Source organism: Parastagonospora nodorum, assembly GCF_000146915.1.
Source record: "Parastagonospora nodorum SN15 chromosome Unknown scaffold_31, whole genome shotgun sequence".
NCBI classification, from domain to species: Eukaryota; Fungi; Ascomycota; class Dothideomycetes; order Pleosporales; family Phaeosphaeriaceae; genus Parastagonospora; species Parastagonospora nodorum.
This window is the reverse complement of record NW_001884579.1, coordinates 94,131-115,431: the sequence shown is the minus strand read 5'-3', so window position 1 is coordinate 115,431 and position 21,301 is coordinate 94,131. Positions and strand designations below refer to the sequence as shown.

Here is a 21,301-nt window from a genome sequence, read left to right as displayed (position 1 = left end):
ACTGTCGAACGTCTCGTGGCGTTCCGGAGAAACGATGTGGTTTCTGTCAAATCCGATCCCGCGGCTGCGGCGCATACAGCTGCATAATATCGACACTATCAAAGCACAACCACTAGCCGAACTTTCAGGCTCGCTGGGGGATCTGGGAACGCTACTTCCACTTATGACGGCGTTGGTTATTACGAATTCGATCTCTCTGCCGTCCACGCTACTGTTTACTGGCGCAGCGAATATCCTTACTGGAGCCTCGTTCGGCATCCCTCTGCCTGTACAGCCTATGAAGGCCATCGCGGCGGTTGCCATAGCACGCAAGTTCACGCTCGAAGAGAATGCAGCTGCTGGTATTGTAGTCGCAGGCCTGGTTGGACTGTTCAGCATTACAGGCCTGATCAACTGGGCGAATCGCGTGACACCGATCCCAGTGGTGAAAGGCATTCAGGTCGGAGCAGGTTTATCGCTGTGTCTGAGCGCTGGTTCGAAAATGCTTATACCTTTGACCTGGACGGGGCCTTGGTGGGGCGACAACTTGATTTGGGTGGTAGCGGCCGTCGCCATGCTGCTCTTTACATACGCATACCCGAGACTGCCGTACGCCTTGATTGTGTTTGGTGTAGGCGTACTTCTCTCGATTGTTGGACCCGCGAACGACTCCGCGAACATGCATCCTTATTCGATACCCATTCTTCACCCGTCCGCAAATGATTTCCTGAAAGCAACAACAACTGCGAGTCTAGGCCAGCTGCCTCTTACACTTCTGAACTCGGTGATAGCAGCATCGGCACTCGCGTCTGATCTCTTTCCATCTCCTCCCTACCCTGCTGCTCCAACAGTGACCGAACTGGGAGTCTCAGTCGCAATCATCAATCTGATTGCCTGTTGGTTCGGCGCAATGCCAGTATGTCATGGCTCAGGCGGTCTTGCTGGTCAATACCGCTTTGGCGCACGTAGTGGCTTCAGCATCATCTTCCTCGGCTCACTCAAACTTCTTTTCGGTATCATCGCTTTCTGGAACTCCGATGCCATTGTTGGTGTTCTCTCTGGCATTCCCAGATCCCTTCTCGGTGTCCTCGTCATCGCTGCCGGAGTCGAGCTCGCCAAGGTCGGCGAGAGTGTGAATACGGATGCGCGCGATCTACGAATTCTGAGCGGAGATCAGTCTTGGGACGGCAAGCGATTGAAAACATTGGATGAGCGAGATAGGAGGGAGCGATGGATGGTAATGCTAGTCACTGTGGCAGCATTACTGACGTTTAGGAACGATGCTATAGGCTTCATCACGGGCCTTGTATGGCACTGGGCCTTCCAATACGCCCGAAGAGTTGAGGATTGGAGAAACAACAGCATTGGGAGATCGTTTTTCCGGAGGGCCGATCATCACAGGCCATCTGAGATTACTAGACTGCTCTCGCACGAAGAGTCTGATACTGTGGCATGAAAGGCAGTGCGACTGACCTTTTGAAGCGCTTCTCTTAGCATAGCGACGCGTTATTTTTTGGAGTTGCATGGTGCACGGCGTTCACATATTACTAGATAACCCCATATTCCCTACCAATCCGATTTATCCAACCACCCAAACAGCACCTGATGATACCTCTCACTATCCTGTATCTGCGGCGAATGCCCCAAATCCTCAAACTCCGCCAGTGCCGCACCGGGAATCGCGTCTGCCGTCTTCCTTCCCAGCACCGAGTAATTACCCAGTATTTTCTGCACGTCTGGCGGACTCCACGCTTTCCCAATAGCCGTGTTGTCTTTCGTGCCGATCATGAGCAGCGTTCGCGCTTTTACTTGTGGAAACTCGTACACCACGGGCTGCAGCAACACGGCTTCGGTCACCTGCGCTTGGTTATATGTGTACGTGATGTTTTCGCCGGCGAGTTGGTAGAGCGAGAGAGACATGTTGACCCACACGTCGTATTCAGGCTTCCAGGTGTTGACATAGTAAGTAGCTTGCTGATACTTGCGAATGGAAGCGTACGTCGTTGCTTGCTCGTCTTGCCACAGAGAATCAATCGTGCGATATGGCACACCCAACGCTTTCCAATCCTCGAGACCGAGCGGGTTGGTGAGGATCATGTGGCTGGTGGTGTTGGGGTACATCAGTGCGAAGCGCGTGCCGAGCATGCCGCCCATGGAGTGGCCCAGGATCCTTGTCCTGACAATACCCAGGGATTGGAGAAGGGATTGAGTGTTGTATGCCAGTTGCTGCAGCGAGAATTGATATGCAGGTGGTTTTGAGGATTTGCAGAAGCCGATTTGGTCGGGGATGATGACGCGGTAGCCGCGGGCGGAGAGGCGACGGGCACTATCTTCCCAGGTTGCGCCGCAGAAGTTCTTACCATGGAGTAGCACGATGGTATTGTTCTTTTTGGATGTGGTGTTTGTGGGTGCGACGTCCATGTAGGCCATTGAGAGGTCTAAGCGCTGCGATGTGATGTTGTGGTATTGGACTGGCCATGGGTATGTGTAGTTCCATGGGCTAGGTGGTATCACTGTCGCACTGTGTGCTAAAGTCGCGAAGAAGGCGATGACGGGCGTTGTGAGATACATCCTGGGCGTTGAGAATCGGCACTGACACAAGCGAGGTGAAGAGAAGAGCGCTGCTCCAGACCTCGGGTTGGGGATTATTTGCCTATATATCCTTGCCTCGCGTACCTGGTGCATACTTCTGTACAATGACGCCCGCCAATCTATGTTAGTCTACCATTTCCTTAGCGTCTTCTTGCAATCAAATGAACACGAAAATTCAGTAACTCACATTGAGTCTACACATCTGCTGTGTGATGTCGTACTACTTATGTTCGCAGTTTTACAAGATATGCACTCCAGGCAGCGGCAGAATTCGTGCCCGCTCTGCACCTTCAATTTTAGCTGGTGGTATTCAAAGGTGTACTTCTTATAAGTTTAGAGAGGAGCTTGGATGTATACGCAGGTATAAGATGCTCTGCTTAAGTCTTTAGAGGTCTTTGAATACATTCAGACTACCTCTTGACCTCTTCTCGTTAGAAAAAGGCGCGCACAAATATTACCGGCGCCTGATGTGCATTAGGAATGACCTTTGCAGAAGGAATATTTGGGCCCCAGCGCAAGCTTTTCATCAAAAGAGTGTCGATATACAACATTAGTATGATGACATTATCTTTACTAGCATATATAGGCGCACCTAGAACTACCTATGTGCTTCTAGATACCGCCCTTGAGATAGTAATCGAGCGGATAGCCAAGCCACGCACACTGCTCCACATCCGTGAAAGATGCGCTCGTACTTGGCCAGTCGAGCAGTCGTAGCTCGTCCCCAGTCTTCTTACCACCACTGACCTGCTCCCACTGACCGTATCTGGTAACACCCTCAATCACCTTATCGTAGCCTCTCTGATCAAGGTATCGCAGATTCGGGTTCGGGTCATAGCTTCTAATGAAAGAGGCAAAGTAGCTCGTGGTCAACTGTACGGACCAAAGATCTTGGGGTTCGCGGATGCGCCTCAGTGTGCCCATGATCCAGGGTGTCTCGGCGCCGTGGAAGCGGAAGTACGGGTTCTCGGGGTTGTCGTTCTTGGGTTGTCCGAGGTTGTTTGGGTCGTAGCCATCAATTGTGCGCTCGAACTGGTAGAAGTATGCCTTTTGGAAGGCTTTCGAGGTTGTACCTGCTACTACGGTGGCTTGGTCGATGCAGCGGAACGTCTTGTCGGTTGCAATTCGCGCGGAAACATTAAATGAATCGAGAGTGAGATTGCCGGTGTTGATAAGAGGGAACAGCCCAGAGTCGATGACACGTTGTGCCGAGGTAGCATTGATGCCGAGCGCTTCTTGCAGACCTTGAGAGTGGTTGGAAACGGGGGCCTTGGGGTATGTGGAGAAGGAAGATCCGTCATCGCGAGTGACTCCAAAGATGACCGGAATGTGCGCAGTGCTGGCATTGCGCGCCGTGAGGACGAGCTGCGGCGTGTCGACGTACTTGCCGTCCTGGACTACGTAGCGAGCGACGGTGTTATATCCAACGATTTGCGAAGCCGGGACCTGCTTTAGACAATCAATCTGAGTGGCCAGGTCGGTGCTGTTACAGCCTGCAGATGCAAAGATTTGCTGGCCTGCAACCTTGTACGACTGATCAATTGTGTAGTATGTCGAGTATGTTGTTCCATAGTCGCCATCTAACCCAAGAGTGACGCCTCCTCCCAAGTTAGACATAGCAATTGCTCCTTGGAATTTGCCAATGGCTTGAGGCGAACCGAGATGCACGCGGACGGATCCAGCGCCAGCTGAACCACCCGCGATTGTGATTCTTTTCGGGTCACCACCAAAGGCCGCGATGTTGGCAATGACCCAATCAAGTGCAAGGACTTGGTCGGCAATTCCAAAGTTGCCTTTGATATCTGTGCCAGGGATTGCGAGAAACCCAAGAGTGGAGAGGCGGTAGTTGATAGTGACAACTACCAAATCCTCCTTACTTGCAAGATTGCCTCCATCAAACAGCGGGTCCTTGCCTGTTCCTCCAGTAAATCCGCCCCCGTGAATCCAAAAGAGAACTGGTCGAAGCTCCTTCTTGGATCCTGCTTTGGGGATGTATGGGGTCTGGATGTTCAGGAACAGACAGTCCTCACTTCCGGAACCACCCTGCGCGCAATCCGAGCCATAGGCAGTTGCCTGGAGGGTTTGACCTTTTTTTGAGTATGTCGAGGTGTACTTGAAACGCTGGGGAGTGTCGGCGTATGGGATGCCCAAGAAGCGGAACGACTTCTGGTTGCGGTATCCGACAAAAGTGTTATCGCCTGCTGCGACGGTGATCTGGCTGCCGTTCACTGGACCAGCTTGCGACGATCCATTGTTGGCGGACTGGGTGCATAGAACTGGAAGGCTCTTATGGCTACCAGAGGTGGAAGAATAGCTGACGCGATTTCCTACGGACACCACACCACCATCGATATAGTATCCTTCCTCAGAGTCGTCGTACTTAGCATAGTCTTGGTAAGACAGAGCATCGTTGAAGTCGTCTTGGTGTTGTTGAAGTGCGACTTTGGAGAGAAGCTTCTCATTAACTATGGCGCACGCAGCGGCAGCACTGGCCTGGGGAACAGGATCAAGAATGATGGCACCGATGTGGTTCTTGTCATCCGTGACATTCAGGTTGTTTTGGTAAAGCAATGTCAAAGATGACTTCGCATTGGACACTGTTACTGGTGCTCGTGCCTCAATTGGGGAGGATGTTGACAGGGTAGCGAGGCCAGCCGTCACGGCAACCAAGGTGGCAAGGACCGTCATCTTGGAGAAATGACCTGGAGAAGGCACAAGATCTGCAGCTGTGGGACCTCGTCCTTCATGGCGGTGCCTTTATACTTGGGCCTTGTCACCGGCAACCCGGATGGCGTCGTGCCCCGAAATTGAACAGCCGCGTGACTAACCTTATGTAGCGATTCTCCACGGTAGGCTATTCAAAACAAGCCTTCTAGTTCCCCGGATATGAAGAGTAGATCTAATTCTAGGCAGGGGCACAGGCAGAATGCTCCGCATGAACATTGCGCTAGGAACCATGGCCGCGAAGCGCTGTGTGCTGTAAGCTCTTTCGACAGTTGCAGATTTTGCAAACAGCGTCTACAGCAGAAAGCGTGTTGATCTACATCTTCTCGTCTACAACAACCGAACTTGGCAATCCTTTATGGATTTCTGGCTGACTTTGCATTACGTGATGCTTGAAGTTTGCCATCCGCAAAGGTAGTCGGGCTCATTTAGCCGTTTAGGCGTGGTTTGCAAGGCCCGGCGGGTTTCTTCGCCTCAGTTCATCATCGACTTCCTTCCATGCAAAAACGTGGCTTCGGGACGACTAGACATAGTCGTCACTTCTAACTGCATGCCGTCGTCAGCTACGAAAGCAAGGATCAGTCTCGTCTCGCAGTGCATCTGGAAGCCACGGTGCTCCGTACATTTTCGGGTCACGAGATGGACAAACTGCAATTGCACCCGAGGTAATGATTTGTGTGGCGGGGAAGACCCAGTATATGATAGACTAGATGGATGTTTTGGAGAGGAGGCTGGGGACATCTCGTCGAAAGTCGAGACGTCAGTCTAGCCTGTTTGAGCCTTAGTGACATCTGACCATATTCCGGAGATTCTACAAGCCAAAATGCTGGGTATCGATGCGACCAAGTATGTAGGAATACGAGCAGGGCCTTATTTGTCACTGCTATCGCACTTGTACGCCTGTTTGACAGGGCAGACAACAATCATAATGGCCCATGGTGTAGACTGCATACGAAGAGACGGACGTTTAAGGAGTTCAACTTTTCCCAAACAACTCCAAAGCCTCAGATGATTCCCGCTCACATTATAAAGGTGTACACCTATCTTGCTACTTCGCCAGGTTCTCCTCCGAAGCGTACTCGGCAAACCTTCTCCAGAAAACGTGGGGTGAATGAAGTGGGGCACGGCAGCTGGTCCGACGTCATACCGGAGCTCCAAAACTACATCCTAGCTCTAGTCTACGGACGTCTCTCGCCCGATGTTAGCAGAGATACACACACATATTTGGGTTCGCTTTCCGTCTTCTGATACCCTCACAGCCATCGTGACCGTACCAGAATATACATCATGCCGGAAAATGCAGAGGACCGCTCGTCGCTCGTCAACAGACAGCTTCCAGAAATGACTTTGTCGACAGCAGAGAATCCATTGACTGCACCTCAGCCTCCGCCAGACAGTCTAACTGCAGCCCAGAGGGTGACGTATAGATTCCAGGTCAAAGGCAATGCGATCAGTACGTGAGCGCCATCTCAGGGTACACAATTTGCCCTTCCATAGTAAAAAGTCCTTCAAGCTAGTTACTGACATGAGTATACAGTCACTGGTGGAGCAGGTACTCTTGCTCTCGAAGCTGCAAAGGCACTCCTCGAACATGGCGCATCAGGCCTCGCCCTATGGGACATGAACCCAGACCAAGCTTTTGAGAGTGTCAAGCTTCTTCACTCCCAATTCCCCGATCGCCGCATCATCACCGAAGCCGTCGATGTGCGTGATGAGAAGCAAATCGCTTCCGCTATCGAAAGTAGCGTCAAAGTCCTCGGTAGTATCGATATGCTGTGCTGCTTCGCCGGCGTGGTCGGCTGCACACACGCCATCGAAATGCCCGCCGACGAATGGCGCCGCACCCACGATATCAACCTCACTGGCTCATTTCTATGCGCCCAAGCTGTGGCACGTCAACTGCGCACCCAAGGTACAAGCGGCAGTATCGTCTTCACGGCCTCGATATCTGCGCACCACACAAATTACCCACAGCCGCAGTGCGCGTACAATTCCTCCAAGACGGCGCTATTGTCGCTTGCAAAGAGTCTAGCGGCGGAGTGGAGTAGCTACGGCATTCGAGTAAATTGCCTAAGCCCGGGGTACATGGATACGATTTTGAATGAAGGCGAGGGTCTCAAGAAGGCACGCGATACATGGAATGGACGGAACCCAACAGGTCGAATGGGACATCCATGGGAGTTGACAGGACCATTGATCACATTGGTGAGCAATGCTGGGAGGTATATCAATGGGACTGACATCATTGTGGACGGAGGCGCAATGGTGTTTTAAGGTCAAGTATATGCAAGAGAGCGTGATTTTGTCAACCATGATGGAAGCGACCGAGTATACCGTCGGCAGCCAACCCAATAGTCCAAAGCTATACATAGCGCGTTTTTCTCGCATTGCAAATCTGGCGTTACCGCGTATAGCTTCAGCCTATGTGTTCAACCGGAAGACGCTGTTCGCTTTCCCTTCGCACTCGATAACCTGCAGTACCTCTTCAGTGCATGTTAGGCACTTTGGTCGAGCAAAAGAATATTTAATGACATTTCGTAATTCGATTGCCGCATACAGGCCCTATTGGTTCTTTCCCCTGGTCGCCCCAGCTATCAGCGTCTTTTTTCTTCTGTTAGGCGCTCTCAGGGTCCGGTAAAGTCACGGTGACCTCGACCCTGCTTCCTGCTTGACGCCGCTAGAAGGTGAGATTTGGCAAACGCGGGAACTTTGCGGGCGTTTGAGGCGCATCTGGCTGTGCGGTATCGGCCCATATCGCGGTGAACACTCCGGCGCGATTGCATACTTCGGGAGCAGCTCAGTACGCTTTACTATTGTTTTAACCACACAACACTCCTCGCTAAGACCTCGACTGTGCCTCAGAGAACTCATACTTCTGAGGTGCCCATTGAAAAGGCTCACCACTCACGTGGTGCTCGTGGCACCATGGCCACAACAGTCGATCTTCTCTTACATGAAGCAGCTGCATGGCGTTGGCCCGCGAGGGCGCCCAAACTTACCTTGAAGGAGGTCCTAGCTCGCTTTCAAAGTGGCATAAGTAACTCCCAGATTATCTCAAGCCACCATCATTCTTACAACCTTCTTCCTCACGCTGATATCAGCGACCATCATGGAGGATCTCCAGCAATCCACGCCAACGCCTGACAGAGAAGCCAGTCCGTTATTCGAGCCTGAGCTACCGAAAACAATAGTGCAGCATGTTACCGCCATGGAGACTATCGAGAAGGAGCCAGAGGTCATACCCATACCTGGCACTCCTGTCCAGGAACGAATGCCGACGCCGCCATCACCAGTCCTAGTGGCAGTTGTCGACCAAATGCCAATACTGCCCTCGCCCGTGATCACGATTGAGAAGGTCGACACAGCTGAGGAGGAATTGACTCCGCATTTTGTGCAGAAGCTCAAAGACATCGAGGATGTGGCCAGAGCTCAGATGGCGGGATGGGATCCCAAGTATCAAGGCCAACCCATCGAAAAGGGCTCAGCTTCTGCAGGTGCGGGCATGAAGCGCAAAGGTATTTCATACGGTCCTTTCACAAGCACTCACTAACATTACTGCAGCTTCAGAAATGGACACCGACTCGAGTGATGAGGGCGATGATGCAGATAGCGAAGACGGTGGCGACGAGGTTCAGCCATTTGATCCAAACTCACTGGATCGTCCGAAGCTGCCAATTTATCACCCGGGGTTCAGCCTGACCGAAAACATCGCCCTTCATACTCTGCAAGTCTTTACAGACTTTATCAAGGTGACCAAAAGCAACGGGTACAACGATGACGAGGTAACGTACCTCTGGAACGAAATCATGAGAAGCACCAAGATTCCTTATCGGGACGCTGTCAAGTTGGCTGTTGCAGGTGAGACTGGTGCTGGTAAATCGGCATTGCTGAATGCCATTCTCGGCGTTCTCAACCTGACTATCGAGGTATGAAGACCTACCAGACTCTCAAGCGCTAGCTAATCTCAACCCCAGAGTGATGGAGGCGGAGCTTGCACTTGCGTCATCACCGAGTTCCGTCAAAGTCCTTCCACTCAAACCGCTCCTTTCGCCGCTGAAGTACAGTTCTATTGCCTGGAAATGTGCCGAAAGCTGGTCACCGATCTTTTCAAACAATGGTTCACTGTGAAACAGAAGCAATCCCAGAACCCTGATGACGTGGACGACGAAGAGCTGAGCCAGATGGCCACTGCTCGAGACTGTCTCAATCAACTCTTCGCAGATCGCCTCGGATTCGATAGCGTGGAGAACTTCATGAGCACCGCTGCATCTGTGAACGATCGAAAAGTTGTCAAGCAATTGATGACCTGGACGACGGAAATACACCGGATGTTCATCGAGGATGGCGAGACTTCTGTACACTTCACTTCTTCAACCCCTGAAGAACTCACTGAAATGTACCATCCCTTCACACGGGAGTGCCAGAATGCCAGCTTCCGAGATCGACCGTTGAGATTCACACCCTGGCCATTGGTACAGATAGTACGGTAAGTACCTCCATGTCTGTTATCAAAAAAGCGTTTTTTTGTTGACTTGCTTGCAGCGTAACCCTCAGCTCGCCCATCTTGAAGCAGAATGTTATCATCGCAGATGTCCCTGGCGGCTCTGACGTTAACTATTTCCGGATTGACAACGCGTCTCGCTACTTACAACAGTGCGACATGACCGTTGTTGTCGGCAAGATTGACCGTCTGCAAGACAACGTCGGCTTCCGCCAGCAGTACATGGATGCATTCCGACGAAGACGCAGTGGAAGCGTCATCTTGGTTGCTACACGTTCTGATGTAAGTTCAAAGTTGATGTATTATAATCTTCTGTTCTAACTCAAATCACAGGACCTCAACGACGAGGGCGGTTCAACGCTAGTCATGGACACTACTGCCGAAGAACAGCTGGCCCTCATAACTTCGAAGATTACGAACGTCGAGACGAAGCTCAAAGTCATTGGGAATGACATGGAGCGCTACAGAATCAACAACAATAAGAAAACGAAGAAAGTCTTGAGAGCCCAGAGGAAGAAACTGCTCTCGCGGAAGATCGCTCTTGAGAAAGAGTAAGTCCACGCCCTCTGAGAAAGCTGCATGGGGCTAATTCGTCTAGGCGCAAGGAAGTACGCATCGCATGTCGCAGCAAGCAGGTCGCTCGAGTCATCACCCAAAACTACCGTGCAGATACAGGCGATGAAGCCAACGTACCCGTGTTCTGTGTATCCAATCGGATGTTCATGCGACACCTGCGCGGATACGACAAAGACAGCTCAGAAACCGTGCCAACTATGTCTATCGATGAAACTCAGATACCAGCATTGTGCTCGCACATCTATTCTCTGCCATCCAGAGGAAGAACCGCTAGCCTAGACCATTTCATCAAAGTCTCCATGCAGACATTGTTGAGCGTGATCCAGATGTCCTGTAGTACAACCACCATGGCCAGGGTCAAGCATTTGACAGCAGTTGTTAGCGACTCTCGCGGAGTAAGTCATAGCTTCCTGAAGCACCTCAGTGCGCTAACGCCCCCAGAACATATCAACTAAGATCGACGCATTGGCCACTGCTTTCAAGACGACGGACATTAAGGCTATTGAGGATGAGCTCGCCGATCATACTGTGCAGACTCGATTTGACAAGCATGCCATCAGATGTCTCAACAAATGGGAAAATTTGGTATGTCGTGTGGCATTGATTCTCCGCAACTTCACGCTAACATTCTGAAGAACGCTGCGACACACCGAGCCGTCATGAACAAGAAAGGTATCAAACAATTTAAACACTAACGCAAGCTCTGAAAAGACTACTGACAATCACTAGGTGTATACGTGCAGAAGAAAAAGAATCTGTTTATGAACTGGAACGAGGAATTGATGTCTTCGGTACGGCCTATTATCGACCAAGCCTTCCGAAGTCTGCTTGACAAGTCCGTGGAAAATTTCAAGGCAGAGGCAGCTCAAACCATAAAGGAAGCGCTACGAGACCTCAACCATGTCCTAAAGAGTAAGATTCAAGTTCACTGCATTGTCTCGTTGTACTGAAAGTTTCGCAGATGACCCCACGGCTCTGGCTTGTGATGCCTACAAGACCTGCTTTTCGGACAACCTCAAACGGTATGAGCTTGAGTTTACTCGTCTTGTCGACGTTGCAGCCAAAGACCTGAACAATCGGCTTATGTGCGTTCTCGTGGCTCTTTAGTGGCATGCACTCAAGCTTACATTGGATAGCAAAATCCACCTGAACGCCTACAAGCTCAGGCCCGACGATTACTTCCCCGAGGCGATGAAAAGCTTCTACTCGAAAGCCTTCAAGACGCCCAAAACTGCGCCAGGTAGCATGCCTGCCCCTCCTCTTGTTTACACATGCTGACAAGTCATGTCAGCCAAAACCATGTTCGAGTCTCGCTGCGCCTACCTCAAGGAAGCGATCCCTGGTCCCGAAGGTCCCTACTCATTTCTATCCGGCTGGGTTGAGGAGGATGCCTCGAAGGTCATGGACGAAGTGAGCGAGACTCTCCGGACCAATGTCGACAATGTCCTCAAGCAGGTACACAACGCATTCGAGTACATGAAGAAGAGGAAGGAGAACGACTCACCACTGGGCAAGAAGTTCCGAACTGAGCTTCACCAGCTGGTCGCAGAGGCCAAGCGGATCATGGAAGAGGTGGCGCAAGACAGCCTGGAACTGTGCAAGCAGTACAAGTGAGCGTTGCCTTAGATGTTTGGAGATGCGCACAGGGTTGGGCCATGTGGAGATGCGGATGAGCACTACACTGCGTATGCTTCGCTTCTTTTCCGGCTGAACTCTGAGGCTTGAGGTAATCTAGGATACGGTCAACAGGTACATCATGCGTTCAGCTACTTCCCAGAGCCTTAAATTGTCTCTACAATGTGCGTACTTGTCACGGAAAGAATTCTTCAACACACAAATCAGTAGACATATACAGTCAATATATACATTCCAGTATACCAAATGCTTAACCTTGAAAGTGTTTCCTGAAGCTATACGCTAATTTTTCACCGCGTGTAATGAGATAGGGATTAAAAAACGAACTCTTGGAGATCAACATGCCTGTCGCTCATACACGGACTGGCTTGACACGAGTCGTGCTCTATATTTCGTTTCTGTAAAGGTAGGATATAGACTAGTAGCAAAAAATTGATCATACAACTGTCTCTTCCCGACAATTGGAGTTTGTTCATCAGCGAAGGTATCTCAGATGGTACTCATTCGTGCAAAAGCACATGTGGTATGGAGAGCTGTGCGAGCAACACTTGGCAAACTTCCGTCGGCAATGTAACAAACGCTAGCATATCTATTTGTGAAGATGTAGACAGCACGCACCAATCTTCTGAAGTCGGAGTCGGCGTCGTGATGCTGAGCATGAGTGGGTGGAAGGTGTACAGACTCCTTCATCCTACACAGACCTTCACAACCTTCTTTTAGTCCGAACACCAGGGAAATTCGCGATAAGGCGTATAATAGTGTCATGAGAGTATATTGTCAGTGCATTACCGCCGCCAGTGGGAGCTAGCGAACGTCAATGAGCCAGCTGCTACTGTCCGCGCGCCGCGCAGCGCAGCGGCGCCGACGATACAGAGAAGATTAGCATGGGCCCAACAGGCAGCGGCAAAACTCGTGTCCGCTCTACACACGTGCAAAGTGATCTAATAGTCTCTAGGAGCGCACTAACAAGTTTACAGAGACACCTGAATATATTCAGTGGCATAAAATATCTTGTCCGGTTTTGCAAAACGTTTTGAATATATTCAGGCTACCTCTTCACTCTTCTCGTTCGGTGAATGCGGACAGTAATTTTGCCGGGGCCTGGTGGGCCCTACCCTAAGGATGACATGCTTGATCAAAGAGAAGCTACCGTTTTTTCACTCTGCTTTTGCGTGAGCGCGTTGGTTGTGGCTTTGAAGTTCGGCGGGGCAAAAGGAAAGGGTCCTCGGGCAAAAAGAACGCCAAAACGTGGCACTACCATGAGTCGAACTCGCGAACTTTAGCGAGATAGGAAGGACCTCGTAGGAGACGAGCGAAAATCAAGAGCCAAAAAAATGGTAGCTTCTCTTTGATTGAGCGTGTCATCCTTAGTGCAGGGGCCATGCTAATCTTCTCTGTATCGTTTCAAATTGACCAAATGCCCGAAGGCGGAGTGTTGGAAGTTAAAACATAATATATATCCATAAGCTATTTTCTGGGGCAAGCGTGGAGCTCAAGAGGGCATTGCGACAGACTATTGTTTGCAAAAGGCGAAATGCAGAACTGGTGCATAAAAGCGGGCGGCTAATAAAAGTGGGACGTGCTCAAAGAACATCATTCTGTTATGTGGGAGCTCAGCTCCCGCGAGCCCGCATGACAGATGGGGGCCGACCGATCAGCACCATGGAAACGCTTCACACATCATCACGAAAATTATGTGCTTGATGTGTACGTACATTGTGTCTGGTTGTATAGACTTAAGATCCTATCACATTTCGGTCAGTCATTGTAAAAGTATTGAAGGTATCCAGCCTACCTCGTCGTGTCCTATATTCGAGCATTTGGTCAATATGAGTTTTATGCGCGACTCATGGTTAAAATTCAAGCTCTAGCAAGCAGTGCGTTTTCCTATTGCGTCTGACGATGCCTGATAGTTGGGTTAAGTGTACGATTCTAGGCGGTCTGAAATTCTGCATAAAACTACTACTCTAAACGAAGGATCATCAAAGTTTTCATCGATAACAAGACCGATGAAGATTGAAGATAACAGAGCTACCAGAAGATTCACTGCATAAGTAGCGCAATAGTTCATGCCTGCGCTCGCGCAATAGTGCAGATCAGCAGAGGGTATATATTCACGGCCATTGTAGCAACTTATCACGCCCCAATACGTCTTTGAATCAACCCAGGCTAGACGATAATACGCTAAACATTCTCCAACAGACCTGAAAGTATGAAAAAAGCAGACGCAAATTATTATGGCACCAGGTGCCGTCCTTGTCAAATCATTTGTGTAAGTATCAGTCTTCGCTACAAGTAAATATTCAAAACTGCAAGAGTAGCCTTCTAACCACGCATCCTAGACGTAAACGCAAAGTTGCCCGGCTACAATCACACATGTCTTTGGCAATCATGACTATTCTGGTAGAGGACATACTGCGGTAAAAAAGCTTAGTACGCAGCTTGTTGATTTTCAAACAAGAGACGGGATCTAAAAAGGATAATGAATTGTCTGAACGCCAAACGCATCGCTGTTTTCTTGTAATTTGGGCAAAATACATTTGCTAATTCACTGATGTCACGTTGATTCGCCCAATGTCCTGTCTCAAGTGTTGTTAATAGAAGCGAATAATTTGGGATTTGTTGGCCAGCTCATGTTACCTTGCAAAATTGTTTAGGCATTGGCGCTCCGCGTGCGGCTCGTTCTCTTCAATGAACTCGAACGAAACATGAGACGTGAGATCACAAGAAAGAGGAAGCTGAATGCAGGACGCTGAAGTAAACTGTTCAGAAGAGCCTATTATCCGACTTCCAAAGTCCAAGTGCAGGGAGAAGCGGTTCATCCAGATCTTCCGGAGCCTGACACAACACTGAAAGCACCAGGCATCCGATTTGGAAATCGACGTCTTCTCGGAGGCTGCGATAATACGCCCAGATGCACAGCCTTAAAAGCATCCATCTTGCCCACCACTTCGATGCGAGGCAATTTTTTGAAGGGCGAGAGATGCCTCGGTCGCCACGTCAAATATTCAGCTTTGCGTAGCCACTCAGGTGGCTTTGCTGTTCGCAATACCATCGCGCAGTCAGCAGGCAATTGTGACTGCGCCTCTATTGCCTCGTGAGCGATGACGTCAATCACCGACACCTAGAACCAGGATGAGCACCTGTCAAACTAAGAAGATAGCAAGGTTGTGTTGGTATTTTTTCTAGTGTAGGGTGGCCCGTGTTCGCAGTCGGGTCTTGGTTGCTCTTTGCCTTGCTGGGCTGCAGCCAAAGAGCACGGTGAAGTAAAGTTTATATCGACAATGAGGCAGCCTATGGTCAGGAAGAACCCAAGCTGAAGAGCAAGAAAATCGTTGGCCTTGTTGTTCGAGGGCCAACACATCGCTTGTTGTGGTCGGACGCTGACACGATGAAACAGCGAAGCGCCTGCGTCCGATCTCACAGCGCAACACTCAAGCCTTACATCTACAAGACAGCGCACTCAAGAGGCTGCAGACCTTAATTGCGCAAGTACCCGTGGACCTGGGTATGTCAACGGTTACAGGCGATCCCGGATATCCATATTTGGCGGTGACACGAGCGCTACTTTGGGCGGCTACTATTTTCATGGGCCGGGAACCGTGCGAGCCGCGCGGGGAGAAGGCGAGTACAGCAGAGCCGCATTCAGCGCCCACTTAGATTAGATCTTGGCCCCAATTCTCTCGAGCAGGCGTTCATCTGCATTATTCGGATGACAGGACCAGGAGTGAACCACAAAAGACCCATGCCGATGCGCAAAGACCGCCAATCGGGTGTCGAGCGAACAGAGGCAGGTGGTAGCGGCAACACCGAGAGAAGTTGATTAAGGCCTTCTTGGATTCTGACAGTCTAGCCACTAAGGCTGCAGATGTCTTACATGAGCGCGACCTTCTGGATATGGCATTGAGGAGGCTGAGACCATGATTGGTGGAGCCGACTGAGGCGGTGCAGCGAGTGCTGAGGAAGATCTCGAACATGGATTGGCAAGCACTGTTGCATGAATTTGAGTTTGGCCAGCATATTGTTTATGCTGGTGGGTGGGCAGCAATTTCGAGCAGCTGATGGTGGCTTCACGGGTCTTCTTCGTCATTCATGCGGTGACCGTAAGTGACTGGTCATGAAGTCCGTGGGAAACAAGTGTTGAAACGGACTGACTTGTTTGGCGGTGGTAGTGGCCAATCATGGTGGCTTACCTCATCAGCAGCCCTTGCGCATGACTGGCGATCGTTCACTGTGGTGGAGCTGCCGAGCGTGCCCCAGCATCTGGCCGAGGGGGCTGTCCGACGATGCACTCGCGATGTCAGACCGTTGTCGATCTGGTAGATTCATTCGGCACCGTGTCGAGCCCATCTGCCTGCAGGTTGGGTGGCATGCAGACGGATGAACTGGATGGTGGCACTCGTACGAAGCAACAGCCGAGAGTCTGTCTGCCAAGCTCTGAGCCACACAACCACGGCCAAAAGTCTTCTACAGAATGCTACGCTCGACGTCGACGCAGTGCAACACACGTTCTAAGGAGGCAAGAAAAATGGGCGACTTGCCGGATCCGGCGTGCGCCCACCGCCTCGTATGCCCTCGCGTCCGCAACATCCTCGGCCGGCTGGGAAAAGAGGCTGGGTGCTTCGTCACCAGAAGTGCATTCTGTCGGACTTTGCCAGCATGACAGCTGTTCACTGGTAGCCACGGTAGCTTGCTCAAATATATGGAACTGGCATGCTGCTACTGCGTGGTCGCATGCTATTCATCCGCCATACCGTCTTAGATCCACTCTTGCGACCTCACCGCCTCACACAGAGACCCAACGTGACCTGTCTAGACCAGCAGACCGTGTAAACTATACTCCAGTCACTCGGGTCGTGCGAATACATATTGCTACCCGTAGTCGCAGTTGCGTGCAGCGACACCAAGTCATAGCTGGCCGTTGCGACGACCTCGACCATCCCACCCATCGGCTCGGTCAATACTCGACGAGACCGTGCAGCCCTCAAACATCGAGCCCGTCCTCGAAACGCAAACGACCTGCAGGATTATTGGCTCTCAGGGTTCCTCACAGATTTAGGCCACAAGCGACTGGCTCCCGACTTGAAACAGACTATTCTGGGGTTCTGCACCTTACCTCTGGCAATCTTCGACGAGTCCCAAACAGCCAAACAGCCGCCCGCTCTCCCTTTTGTGGCGCGCTAGGGACCTGTCGCCGCCCCTACACCGCGAACCATTGGCTCTCCCCTACAGCCGCCGTGCCCCACCAGTAGTGTTGGATCCTCTCAAGTTTGGCATTGCGAATTGCTGCCGCTCGAGGGTTCGGGATAATAAGTATCGCGCTTTCTGCCGTCGATACTTACTTTCTGGTCAGTGCAAGTCTCTACTTCCATCTCTCCCTTCTTCTCCCTGACGCCCCAGCGGTGCAGGCACAAACCCAGTCCGGCACTGCCTATCATTCCACCCAGTCACTTTTGCCTTCCCAAACTGGCAGCGCCATCCACACTCTCCCTTCGAGAAAAAAAAACTTCTTCTTTGCCCATCACTACTTCGTCTTGCCGGTCAGGACTTTTCTTGCTACCTAATCTCTTGCGGCCTTACGTTCAACCTTGTTGGGTTCTTCAGCACCCAAGCCACCACTCAGCCCGCTTCGAACATCTCGCTTACACCACGAAAACAGACGGACCATCTGCCTTACAGGTTTCAGTCCTCGAATACTATCGTTCTTTGACTTCTTAAGAAGTCATAACTCTCCATCCATAACATCAGCACATCATCACCCATCATGCCTTACTCAACAAATCTTGCTGTCGAGAACAGCGCAGCATTGGACCACTTCATCCAGATGCCTGTCTCCCAGGACATGATCTCATACCTCGCACAAAAAGCCAGCCAGGTCATCCGCTGCGAACCATCACTCAACAAGAACCTGCCACCCACACCACCAGCATCACCCCCTCAGCATGCTTCTCAGACTAGGGAAGCACCTCTCCCTTCCGTCGAAGAGTTTATTACATCCCTGGTTGAGCGATCGCACGTCCAAGTACCTACTCTCATGACATCGTTGGTCTACCTCGCCCGGTTACGGTCTCGTCTGCCCCCAGTTGCAAAGGGCATGAAGTGCACCACACACCGCATCTTCCTTGCTGCTCTGATTCTTGCTGCTAAGAACCTGAACGACTCCTCACCAAAGAACAAGCACTGGGCTCGGTACACCGCAGTCCGTGGCTACGAGGGATTCGGTTTCTCAATCACCGAGGTTAACCTGATGGAAAAGCAATTGCTCTTCCTCCTCGACTGGGATCTCCGCATCAACCCCGAGGACCTCCACTACCACCTTGAGCCCTTCCTGGCCACCCATTTCGTGTTATGGCAATCACGCCAGGCTGAGAAGGCCAGACTTCGCTGAGCAAGGAGAAGGAAATTCGCACGCCAGCAATACCCAGCAGCTCACCGCAGAAAACCTTTACCACGCTCCCGCACCTTACTCCGCATACGCTGCTCACTCTCAGCGACAACGCTTCCAAACATCATCTCGCGCCGCATCACGAACACCATCTCTCTCGCCACCCACCCGAAGCTCTTCTGTCTCCACTTCATCCGACTCACCCATGAGCTTCACCGAAGAACCCACAGAGGCCTTTGTGCAGCGCTACGACGCCGACCAAGGCCCCACTCTTGTACATATCCACGGCCCTGTATCACAGTCCAAGATCCACCTCCAGCACTCGCTCCCACTGTATGACGACAAGCCAGCTAAGAAGACGAAGACAACGGGAGGTTTCTTCAACAGGATGTTCGGCCAGACTGGCAACTACGCAGGTCGCCAAACATCCTATTAATGCATTTGTTTATTTCCATATCGTCTTACAGACTCACGAATCTCTTTGTATCCGTTCATGACGAGCGCGACATGGTTTAGCACGAGCAGGTCCCTGGATGGACAACTCTTAGCTTCATGACTCGGTGTTATATTGTCGGGCATTTACAAAACATTGCATGGCGTTGGAGCATAATGATCGGCAGCCAGCATTTCAACAGCTTACGGCCGGCGCGCCGCAATATCCATATTAGTTAGCTACAATAGCTCTCTTTCGCGAGACACGCGAATAATGAACAAGTTCGAATCCACTTTATCCTGTCTTACTTGGCAATATCCGTGACAGAAGTACCGTTCATATCCCTTGCAATTTCCACGCCGGACAGGCAGCGGACGCTAGACCAAACAGCTATCGTGAACCATCGATTCTGCAAGGCTGGGACGTTTGAGACTAGCTTCCATTCCGTCCCGCCTCGCGTGTAATCAACATGAAGAACGCGAAAAGTATTGAATACCCTTCAATAGTTCCATGCGGAAAAACTATCGCGGTCGTGTTCGCATTGTGCATGCACTGGAGAATAGAGTGGCGGTACTAGGCATATCCTCTCGCTGCATGATCTTGCACTAAACATTAAGCACATTGGTCATCAATATACTGCAGTTGCGATGGCAAGGCCCTGTGTATAGCTTCAGGCTATAGGATGAGCTGCTACCTGTTGCACCCTGGTTGCTTGCCGTCGTAGTAGCACTGTCTGCCTGGCCAATCGACACAATTCAAGGGTGAAGTGCTGTAACCCCGCCTTTGCAGGATGACACTCTCGTTACTCTGCCTCGTACACGCATCTTTTACCGGCCGAAAGCGCAGCCACACTAAGGCGCACCAGACTCAGTGCCGGTCGCACACCACATCCACTGGTGCACTCGCACGTTCGAATCAGCCCCGTGGTCAGCAGTGGGCCGATAGAAGTAATATCCACTCAAACGTGAAGATGTTCCGTACAACAATTCGTCGAGCGAGGACTAGGCCGGCGCAACCGGTGAGGACCGGCGTACACATCTCACCCGATGCACCAAGATGAGGATGTTCAGGCACAAATCCAGGAGTTAGAAGGAGACGGCGGATTCGTAGATCAGACGTTTCGATGATGGGTATGGTTGGAGTTGCATGCACATAGCGTTTCAGATGAACGCCTTGGGTGTGAGGTGTCGGGACAAGGTTGGTGGGGCTTCGTGTAAGCGATTGGTGGGACCGCGTCGAGTGGGTCCCTCCGTCGAGCAAGAGCTTTTTATCCCGTCCGCTGTCAAATGTACACGACATCCTACCAACTCCATGTCACTTGGACGATGAGTCAAACGTGCAGTACGCCTTCCGCTCAGAAATCAGCAGCCTCTATGTCCTTTGAAGCTTTCATGGGGACCACCAGCGCATGCTGAAGATCTTTAATCTGCGACGCATCCTGATAGATCAGCGTCATGCGATAGGTAGTCGCTCTCTTCTGCATTTACATACTGGCACTTATATACTCAAGTGGACCAGCTTCGCATGTCTACACTCTTGACCTGAGCACTGCATCCTCTAAACCAGACATGAACGGCCTGGCAAAAGTGTCGGCTTCTTGTTGGCAGCTTGGCTCCCTTTGTAAGACATTGCCGACTTCCGCCTTCGATCAAAGCACGCAGCGTCGAAGTGAGGAGATTCAGGAAGCGCATATGCAATACAGACGATTCGGCATTCGCTACACTATGCGATTTGACGCACTGTACGGTTCCGGCCTCTCTGCATGATTGCCTTCGAACCACATTGCGTAGGCATGCCCTGGCGTCGTCGCAAGACTAGAACATATATTCGCCATTATGGCTCCGCTCAGGCATCACGACATCTGATATTGACTCTATTCGTTCGTTGCCCATCCGCTTGAGGCTGCCGTGTGCGGCAGAGCCCCATCACGCCTGGACCACGATCGGGTTTCCAAGCGATGGAGCTGAGGCATGATCCAGTGACAGATCTGATACACCAGATTGACAAAAAACTTGTACCGCGTAAGGCCCACATCCCGAGGGATCTCAAGTGGGCCTCAGCCGTATGGCATGCTACAGTAGTTCTACCCTCGTCTATGGGATCGGTTCATCGTCTTTGCTTGCTTCTTTGTCGCTCGTTTCCTGTACCACTCATATGCTTTACATTCGTTGACCGCTGGGCGGTCCCCTCTTTCTTTAATGGTTCGCCAATTTACTTTTCCTCCTAATGAGCGGAGGCCGACGGGGCGGGATGGGAGGACGATGCGGTATTCACACTGGCATAGGTACAACACTTTCTACGGACTGGCGATCACTACTACTTTGTCGACTTTGCTCTTGCTCTCCGAGCTTCGGGAATGGCGCGCAACTGGCGACATCTTTACCTTGGCCAACAGGTTCCCTGGTTCTGTTGCACTATTCGTCCAGCTCTTTTCGGCTTTCTTGGGTCTTCTCCATGTGGCTGTCATATGCAAGCT

General features: G+C 51.2%; 10 protein-coding genes across 10 annotated transcripts; 6 read left to right on the top strand and 4 right to left on the bottom strand.

Moving 5' to 3' along the window:
• Positions 1–277: 277 nt before the first annotated feature.
• On the top strand, positions 278–1,435 carry SNOG_14336 (hypothetical protein; the record flags this gene model as incomplete). Its single annotated transcript, XM_001804476.1, has 1 exon — positions 278–1,435. The coding sequence occupies one exon, from the start codon at positions 278–280 to the stop codon at positions 1,433–1,435; it is 1,158 nt and encodes a 385-aa protein (XP_001804528.1).
• A 110-nt stretch (positions 1,436–1,545) lies between these two features.
• On the bottom strand, positions 1,546–2,560 carry SNOG_14335 (hypothetical protein; the record flags this gene model as incomplete). The annotated part of the gene is made up of 1 exon (XM_001804475.1): positions 1,546–2,560. Exon 1 carries the CDS (start codon positions 2,548–2,550, stop codon positions 1,546–1,548), a length of 1,005 nt encoding a protein of 334 aa, XP_001804527.1. The 5' UTR covers positions 2,551–2,560.
• Positions 2,561–3,183: 623 nt separating this feature from the next.
• SNOG_14334 (hypothetical protein) lies at positions 3,184–5,259 on the bottom strand (the record flags this gene model as incomplete). Its single annotated transcript, XM_001804474.1, has 1 exon — positions 3,184–5,259. The coding sequence occupies one exon, from the start codon at positions 5,257–5,259 to the stop codon at positions 3,184–3,186; it is 2,076 nt and encodes a 691-aa protein (XP_001804526.1).
• An 859-nt stretch (positions 5,260–6,118) lies between these two features.
• SNOG_14333 (hypothetical protein) lies at positions 6,119–6,543 on the top strand (the record flags this gene model as incomplete). Its single annotated transcript, XM_001804473.1, has 2 exons — positions 6,119–6,141; positions 6,240–6,543. The coding sequence occupies 2 exons, from the start codon at positions 6,119–6,121 to the stop codon at positions 6,541–6,543; spliced, it is 327 nt and encodes a 108-aa protein (XP_001804525.1).
• A 39-nt stretch (positions 6,544–6,582) lies between these two features.
• On the top strand, positions 6,583–7,569 carry SNOG_14332 (hypothetical protein; the record flags this gene model as incomplete). Its single annotated transcript, XM_001804472.1, has 2 exons — positions 6,583–6,748; positions 6,833–7,569. The coding sequence occupies 2 exons, from the start codon at positions 6,583–6,585 to the stop codon at positions 7,567–7,569; spliced, it is 903 nt and encodes a 300-aa protein (XP_001804524.1).
• A 403-nt stretch (positions 7,570–7,972) lies between these two features.
• Positions 7,973–8,403, bottom strand: SNOG_14331 (hypothetical protein; the record flags this gene model as incomplete). The annotated part of the gene is made up of 3 exons (XM_001804471.1): positions 7,973–8,079; positions 8,295–8,307; positions 8,371–8,403. 3 exons carry the CDS (start codon positions 8,401–8,403, stop codon positions 7,973–7,975), a joined length of 153 nt encoding a protein of 50 aa, XP_001804523.1.
• Position 8,404: 1 nt separating this feature from the next.
• On the top strand, positions 8,405–11,986 carry SNOG_14330 (hypothetical protein; the record flags this gene model as incomplete). Its single annotated transcript, XM_001804470.1, has 11 exons — positions 8,405–8,810; positions 8,857–9,221; positions 9,270–9,781; positions 9,838–10,078; positions 10,130–10,347; positions 10,395–10,767; positions 10,814–10,964; positions 11,102–11,284; positions 11,334–11,457; positions 11,509–11,615; positions 11,664–11,986. 11 exons carry the CDS (start codon positions 8,405–8,407, stop codon positions 11,984–11,986), a joined length of 3,003 nt encoding a protein of 1,000 aa, XP_001804522.1.
• Positions 11,987–14,244: 2,258 nt separating this feature from the next.
• On the top strand, positions 14,245–14,431 carry SNOG_14329 (hypothetical protein; the record flags this gene model as incomplete). The annotated part of the gene is made up of 2 exons (XM_001804469.1): positions 14,245–14,279; positions 14,350–14,431. 2 exons carry the CDS (start codon positions 14,245–14,247, stop codon positions 14,429–14,431), a joined length of 117 nt encoding a protein of 38 aa, XP_001804521.1.
• A 1,432-nt stretch (positions 14,432–15,863) lies between these two features.
• Positions 15,864–16,190, bottom strand: SNOG_14328 (hypothetical protein; the record flags this gene model as incomplete). The annotated part of the gene is made up of 2 exons (XM_001804468.1): positions 15,864–15,997; positions 16,163–16,190. The coding sequence occupies 2 exons, from the start codon at positions 16,188–16,190 to the stop codon at positions 15,864–15,866; spliced, it is 162 nt and encodes a 53-aa protein (XP_001804520.1).
• Positions 16,191–17,771: 1,581 nt separating this feature from the next.
• Positions 17,772–18,828, top strand: SNOG_14327 (hypothetical protein; the record flags this gene model as incomplete). The annotated part of the gene is given in 2 exon segments (XM_001804467.1): positions 17,772–18,352; positions 18,372–18,828. 2 exon segments carry the CDS (start codon positions 17,772–17,774, stop codon positions 18,826–18,828), a joined length of 1,038 nt encoding a protein of 345 aa, XP_001804519.1.
• Between the last annotated feature and the right edge of the window lie 2,473 nt (positions 18,829–21,301).